At 42.8% G+C, this 8,464-nt stretch overlaps 1 protein-coding gene across 1 annotated transcript; it reads right to left on the bottom strand.

Moving 5' to 3' along the window:
• Positions 1-6,644: 6,644 nt before the first annotated feature.
• OPY2 lies at positions 6,645-8,032 on the bottom strand (the record flags this gene model as incomplete). The annotated part of the gene is made up of 2 exons (XM_037328219.1): positions 6,645-7,924; positions 7,978-8,032. The coding sequence occupies 2 exons, from the start codon at positions 8,030-8,032 to the stop codon at positions 6,645-6,647; spliced, it is 1,335 nt and encodes a 444-aa protein (XP_037172766.1).
• Positions 8,033-8,464: the final 432 nt, after the last annotated feature.

Below are 8,464 nucleotides of genomic sequence, written 5' to 3'. Positions count from 1 at the left end.
GTTGTGGTTGTGCAATAGTAAACACCACTATGTGGATAGGAAAACGTTTGTTGCTAACTGATATTTGTCGCTGACTGATGAACCATGTTATATAACTATGGATAATTTATTAACAAAAAAAGTAATAAAACACTTTTGATAATATAAATTAAAAGAAAAATATAGATTAACAACAAATTGAAAAAAAATATTTTTATTATTATTTCTATTTTTATTTTTTATTTTTATTTAAAAAACAGATCTATATTTATTATTATTACTTTTTATTATTTTAATAATAAAGTTATTCTATATTTTAAGCTTTTTTCTCTTCTTTTTTTTTAGAAAGAATTTAACTATTATTAGTAGTTTTTTTTATAATTTCACTTTATAATACTTCTCTTTTATAAATTAAACTTAAAATTTAATAACATTTATAATAAAACTATAGCATTAACTATTAATTTTAGAAAAAGAATGCTTTATTTTAGCTATTTGTTTGTTGTTTAAAAATATAAAAAAGGAGTAATAAAAAAGATATAGTTATATATTTTCTTTTTTATAGAATTAATATAGAGTCATTTTTAAAAAAGAGAAATATTTTTAGTTAAATTTAGAAAATATTCTTTTAAAAAAGTTAATATAGTTATAATATTTCTGTTTTTTAGCTTTATATATTTTTATATGTATATAATAACTTATAATTTAAAACAGCTAGTTTTTAGTATTTTTATATATAAATATAATTTAAATCTTAAGTTTTTAAGCTTTTTAATATTTTCTTTTATTAGTCAATGTATTATTAGAAACTTTTGAATAAGTTTAAATAAAAAGAAGTTTTTTAGAATAAATTAATTATCTTTATTTTTTTTAAACATTTATAAAAAAGTAAAATAAATTCAATTGTTTTTATAACTTTAGCTTCAGAAGTAAAAATAAAATAAATTTACTTTATTTTAGTTATTTTTAAGCTATTATTATAAAAATTTAAAATAAATAGATAATAAGCTAATAAAGAGGATTAATTAAACTATAGAATTTTATTTATTGTTTTCTATTTAATTAGATATTTCTTTTTAAAGTTTTTTAGACTTTTATAACTGTAGTTAATCTTTAATTCTAAGTATTTAAGCTATCTTTTCTTTTTTAAGAAAATAGAGGTTAAAAAAGTATTAGCTAAATTTCTTCTAATATAATAATATTTAAATTACTTCTTTTTTTAAGCTTTTTCTATTTTAGTTTAATAAAATAATATAAATAACTATAAAAAAACCTCTATAATAGTTTTACTTATCTCTCTATATTAGTTACTAACTCTATAATAAAATAAAAGAGAAAACTTATTATTTATATTAAATATTTTATTTAGAGTAGAAAAAAACCCTAAAATATCTATATATTGATATATTAATTTTTTTTAGATAACTATAAAAGATCTAAAAATAAATATATAAATATAAACTTAACTAATTTATATTTTACGTATGTTTTTATTTTCTTTATATTCTAAATTTTATAATCTTTTAAGAGAAAAGAAATTATTAAGAAGAAATTTAATAATATTATTTTCATAATATTCTATTTTATTTTAGCTTTAAATAACTAAAAAAGTATAATAAATATTCAAAAAAAAGATAAAAAATAAAGCTAACTAAAACTAAAAAGGCTTAAAAATATGTATTTTTAGTCAATTTTTAAGGTATAAAAATTAGTAAATTTTTACTATAAACTAAACTAAAAAATCTTCAAACTTTCCTAAAAGGTTAGTTACTAAAGTTATTGAAAAAATTAAAAAAATATAAAAATAAATGTATTTCTTATTTATCTATTTAGTTTTCTTTTTTATAAGTTAATTAAGCCTCTATCTATTTATATAAACTATTTCTTTTTATCATAACGCCTAACGCCTATAAAAACACTACTTAGCCCTTTATCTTTAGGTTAAAATTATTAAAAATTCTAAAAACTCTACTTCTTTCCACTATTATTAATATAATACTAAGAGCTATAATAAGCAGCTATAGTTAGGTTTAGCATAAATAGCTATTTTAAGCCTCTAAGTATACACTATAATCTTTTTACTAAATAAAGTACTAGCTAAAATGCTCTTATTAGATTTATCTACTGTGGACCCCCTTATAAAGTAAGCTATAAAACTTCCTGAATATATAATTAAACTATAGCAACTCCTAAGGCCTGCCTGTCTTGCAGATTGAATGCGAATCCTTCGTTAAGCCTATATCAGCTGATCGATCTGATCTGCCTTGTCGACTGGGGTTTGAACGCGTGGGGACAGTATCTATTGCAGGCTTCTGGTTTCTGATATTGCCTTTCACTGTCCACGAATTCGGTGTCTCGTTAAATACCGGCACATAGTTTCCTCGAAGCCCGGAGCTTGCCCATTCCAACAGGCGCCGGGACGCGTCGAACGACCTTGACATACCTAAGCCTGACGGGACAATTGCTTCAAAGATATCAAAGCATCTTCATTCAACCTATCTCTCACACAACTACTGGGCACCAGCGAGCGTGACATGTCCCATCTAGTCCCTGCGTCGATCCTAGCCTCTTTGAGTCGTGAATTAAAAGGCATCACGGTGGCGGCAAATGAAACGCACTGGACATGATGCGGCGGGCTGAAATCAACAATTTCTTTTCATCTTATATGCTGCCACGCCAGGGCTTCTTCCTATCGAAAGTCTCTAGCGGACATCGTCCGTGTTTCCCTGATATACCTGTTCCAATACTTCACAATTAGGAAGAAGAGAGGTCGCCGTCTGGAGTCCGAGACTTACAAGAGACATTCACCTCTCTTAACAGACCTACCATCGTCGTGTTTTTGTTTTTGACGACGTCGCTTTCCTTTCCCACCCGTTTGTCCTCTTTCCAAGACGCTAAGTAATGAGCGATGTTCTATTAAAATACTCTGCTAGGCGGGATTGAGGTCCAACTCCGAAGTGGATGTGTCTTGAATCTTGTTGAACATAAGTATCTCATGCCATGGCATAAGCTGATTGGCCGCCGCCAAGCCGAATGATACTCGTTGAAGGTCTTTGATATGCAAAACGTCAGCCCTGGTGAGGTCAATAAGAGTTCGCTACTAACGCCACCTTGATCTCCTATGCTTGTTGCACGATCACTGTCCCTGTTGATCGCCATAGTCTGAGTATTCTCCCTCTTATTCATCATTGGCCGGAACCAGACTCCTCCCCAACCGTTACCTGGGCTGTGACACAACTCGATGCGTACGCTGATCTCAACGAATCAAAGTTGAAGAGAAGGAGAACCAATATTTGTATCGATTGCCAGATTTGCGTGGTGGTTTCACGCTCGGGCCTTCGGTTTGTCAATACCTCTTATACCCAATTCTTGAACCTCACTGCTCCTCTCGGAAACATGGATATCAAATCGGTACGGCGCTCATTCTCTCCATTCTATCAACAATGTAGTCTCCGAAGGATTCCATTCACTGACACAGCCGCAAGTTCGGACCCGTAACCCAGACGGCAACACAAATGCTGCGAGTGACTCCAGAAGTCATATTCAGCCAGAGGAAACTGCAAATTCCACATACCCATCTAGTCTTCTGTTCTGCGTCCTCTCCAATCCTCAATCCTGATGGGGTATTCATAACCATAACTCCAACGAACTTCTCTCCTTGAGTTCTGGGTGACGACGAAGGACATCTGCTCCAAGCATTCCAACCCCGTCATCTTTCATGACATTCAAACCATACGCAGAGGCGCCGTTATTTTCTTGGAGAGTCAGTATTTCTGTGTAGAAATCATCTCTTTAAATCACTCCTGAAACCCCACGTCAAGAGCCCAACACCAGGCTGCTACATGAATCCTCTCTCGAGCCCTGGGAGACACATCAAAAAACAAACAAAAGCCGAGGTCGGCGCCGACGTCATAACAAGGCCAAAATGAAGTAATTGATTGATTCCTACTGCCCACTAAACTCACGCATAATGGTACCTATGGTCCTCCAGATAATTCGGACTCCTCATAACTTATACCGCCTCAGCGCCACTTCTCTGCCATCACCCGAGTATTCTCTCGAATCTCGCACAAGCATGCCCATATCAACGGCCAGAAGTCAAAACCAGCACCATCTACAGTCCGTTCACTCTTAGGAAACAGGGTGTCCCAGGGGCAGACATCTACGACCTCATCGCAGGCTCATTGCAATGAGCTCTTCAACCAATGCAATGCGATCTTCTGGCTGTTGGCGCGATAACTGTAATCGAGCGCAAAATTTTCTTTCATAGCATGGCCTGCCAGTGCTCGAGTATCCGCACTTCTCGAAGCCTACCTTCTCTGTCTTCAGCCAAGCAAGGAACCGAGCAGCCGGGACCAAACAGTGAGATTGATTGCCACTGCTCCAACCGGAGGTCAGTCTTCGTCATTACTTCTCTCTTACCTACCGTTCCACCCAGCCAGAGAGCAATCGAAAGTATGCCTCGAAGGACAGGATCTATGCGGAAACAATCAAGACACACACAGCTATAGCCCTGCTCAGAGATCAATCCCCGTCTTGATCAATTCTTTCCCCTAGTACTCACCACTCACTAAACCTTTATTCATTCGCCACGAATACACACCTGACGCGAGAGCACCGAAAAGCCGATTCCCGAAGACTAGAACACATACAACTCAACTTTCTTACTATAGGAAGATGCATTTGAAAGGGGTCTCAAGGTGTTCACAATCTGTATACGAACGCGACGCTGACCGGGCTAATTGAAGAGCGGCTATCCCAAACGTCAAACACACGTCTTATTTATAGACGAGCAGATCATGCGAGCGCCCCTTTCGACAAGTTCTCGATCAGCAATCCCCGAATACATAAAACGACGGGCTAACGCGCTGATGGATGAATTTCAAGCCAGGCAATTGACTTGCTCTTTGGGACAATTGGTTTCAAGAACCGTACACCATCGCAGACGGCATCTCAACCACCATACCCCAAAACCATGTGGCCAAACCTTCCCATCAGCACCCGACGCTCTGAAATCCCTCTCGTCCATCACCCCTCGTATATCCTGCCCCGTATTCATGAAGCAAGATCCTCGCGACAGTCAGTCAGTCACACGCTCACCTTAGCAGTAAATCATCGCCATAATCCCCTTCGCACAAAACTGTAGAAGTAAACCGCCCTCCATCTGTCCCGCATTGCCTGTTCGTGGTTCTCTCAAAGGAAGGAAGCACCAACCCTCATTTATACCCCAATCTCACTCCCCTCACAACACACACGACCTCGAACATAGCCGCCAGTCCTCAACACGATATAAAATCGAGCGCAGCACAGAAGAAGGCCAAAAGAAGCCAAAACAATACGAGGTCCTGGTCTGTTCCCGACAAGGAAATGAAAAAGATTGTTCGTCTACCACTTCCTCCCAGCCAGACCTGCATTTCATACATCATAGCATCTCAAAACACACCCTAATCAAACGCAACCATCCCCCGCCGTCTTCCCCTCCCAACTATTCAGCACTATGCTCGCACCCGGACAGGGCAGAAATGCATCCCGCACTCCTCCCACATCCTTCCCCGCAGACCGAAAGGCCATTCAGTCTTTACGCCTACATTTCCTAGTGGGGGAAACTATTCCCGAACTCCAATGCCATTTGCAGTTCCTCAAAAGCCTAGCGGCCAAGAACCCCGGCCTCTTAATACCTGGAGGACGCAAAGTCCGCGGTCCTCAGTGGTCCCACGCACTAAATCCCCAACCTCAGGGCGCCAACGCCCGAGCGCACGCGCACAGCAGCAAGCCCCATCCGCAGAGCGACATATTCATCTTTTTCGCTCGTTTGTTCATGAATCCGATATGGTGTAGTGGCCAACATGATGCCCTCTCATCCAAGCGAGAGGTTAGGCATAGCCCCGAGTTCGATTCTCGGTTTCGGAACATTTATTTTTGCATTTTTGGCCCATCTTACATCAATCGGCACCGCTATCCTCTTCGCACACTCATCCTCCCCAGATTCATTCTTGCTCCCTCTCATCTTCTTTTGGAAGTATTAATCGACACCCCGACGATACTCACTCAGATCTTCATTCCCGCACCCACAACAACCACACAAAAACACGCAAAACATTCCGATCGTCCCGCACTTTCCATTGCGATGCTCCCGGCCCACGTGACACGCACACGCGGCAGCGCCGACATACCCGTCCGCTGACGACGTGCCCCCTAATCTGCCTGCACCTCTCGTCCCGCACGAGTAATGACGTGCAAAGACATTCCGCAAAGGGGCATTTCACATGGATCATCACAAGCAGTTGCATGTTCAATAGTGGCTCAGGTAGAGAAAAAAGTGTAATGGATGGAGTATCTCATCTCTATTCAGTAGACACATAGGTAAAGGCGTAATGTGCAGACGTACACCTCTACGCATCATTCAAATAATTTCCTCCCTGGCAAGTAAAATCTTCAAAATATCCACGACGCCAGTGCCTTGTCCGTAATAGTCCTGTCCATCCAAAGTCGTCCCTCGGTCTGGTCCCGTAGGCTTGTTCCAACCGGGTCGTCTACAAAAAAGGTAGATACGAGAAAGAAACGTGGGAAGTCATCCCTGATATATGAGCAAATGAAATAGTGTTAAGTAAATCGTGATCAGGGCCGACGCCCGTTCATATGGCTTTTGTAGTTTTTTGAGTTATTTAGTTGTCCTTGGTGGCGTGTTCGTCGCCAAAGGGGCTGCGACCCCGCTCGTGAGAGCTTGTCCTTGCTGACCGTCTGTCGGGGCCTGCGGCAGCCCGCCTTGTCGCCTCCTCAATGACTGCACTGAGGCTGTGGTTGCTGCGGGCGGACTTGGGTTGCTCAGGGGGGTCGGAGAAGGGGCCCTCGGCTCCTGTTGGGCTCTCCACCTCCTCGATAACTGTCACGGCAGTAGAGTCGCGACCAGCGGAGGTCGGTGGTGGAGGAGTGCCAGGCACAGACAGGTCTGATGATGATGCCTTGGAGCCGACGCTGACTTGCTTGGGCCCGTTGCCGCTTCCGACGCGGACAACCTGTACTCTCTGGACGGGGGCTGCGGTCGCGGTGGTTGCGTTGTTCAGGAAGGTAGATCCGACGCTGAAGGTGCTGTCACGGCTTCTGGGGCGGCCGTTGTACTTTTCGTAGTCGACGCTAGGAACAGGGGGAGTGCTGCTGCCGCTCGTGCCCACACCCAAAGACTTGACACTGACTACAGCAGCCTTGGCGCGCATGCCTGTCTGAGCGGGTGCCACGACGACAGCGTTCTTGCCGTAGATGGTCGACGCAATACTGGGAGCGATGCTGGAACGGGGAGCGTACGAGGTCCTCGCAACGGAGGTTCGGTCAGAGTAGCCGGAGATGCCAGAGTAGGTAGAGTCGCGCAGTTCGCCGGGGACGAAGAAGTGAGGCTCCTCGTGGAAGGATGGGCTGCTGGCGGCGGAGTTCGATGCGTGCATCGGGATAGGCGGCACGGGAGGGACGAGGAGAGTCGGAGAAGTGGGCGTCGCTCGGTTCGTAACGCCGGGAATGTAGGCGATTTGGATTATGTTGGAAGCTCGAGTCAATACTGTGGACGCAATCGAGTGGACGGTGTGTGTTGAGTCGCGGTTGGTTGCGCGAGGCGGCTCGAGCTTCTCGTTGATGGTCTTCTCGTGGACGTCCTCGATGTATGATTCTTGGATAATGGACTGGCGCTTAGTCTTGATGAAGAACCTCCATACCAGGTAGGTGGCGATTGCGATGAATGCTAAGCCACCGATGACACCGCCGACGATGGCGCCTGTGTTCGGACCGCTGCTTGACTTTGTCGTTGTGCTGCTGTCGTCCTTGACGCAAATTGCCTGGGCACACTGGCTACATGTCGGAATGGTGAATGAGCAGTACTCGTCGCTCTTGCAGTTGGTAGGGCATGAAGGGGCCTTGTCCTCGCACTTGAGGCAGCCGTTTTGTCTAGGGAGGATGACTGCGGCGGACTATTAGCAAGGCCTGGTGGCATTGGACTGTGGAATAACATACCAGCGTGGAGCTCCTCGAGCGACCGAAGGTGAAGGTTTGGGTCGAATTGAGCCATGATGGTTGTCGATCTGGCTGATGGGTGAATGGGAGGGAAGAGGTGGTCGACAACGCTGATCTAGCGATGCCGATCTGCAAGGCGAGGCCGTTGGATGTAAATGTGTCGATCACTTGTCGGGGTTGGTGACACAGACGAATCGAAGGGACCGCGAGTCTGTACCGAAAATAAAAGGCGAATTTCGGAGAGAAATGTGACAGATATATGGGCGAATGGAAAGAAGTAAACGTCGGGTTGGGTGAGACACTCGTAGGTGGTCGGATTGCACGTTGAGGAATGGATTGCGCAGGAGGGCTGGCGTATTCGTGGATGGTGCGTGGTCCAGACTGGAATGAACGGGCGGATCTGCGAGGTATTCGGGGAATAGGGCGGCCGACGATTGAGAGGAAGAGAGCGAGAGAGGAAGACGTGTTGGATGAGCGAGAGTAGGTA

Source organism: Colletotrichum aenigma (assembly GCF_013390185.1).
Source record: "Colletotrichum aenigma strain Cg56 chromosome Unknown KSG_Cg56_contig09, whole genome shotgun sequence".
Taxonomy (NCBI): Eukaryota; Fungi; Ascomycota; class Sordariomycetes; order Glomerellales; family Glomerellaceae; genus Colletotrichum; species Colletotrichum aenigma.
Note: the sequence above shows the minus strand (reverse complement) of the source record. Positions and strands in the feature narration are given on the sequence as shown.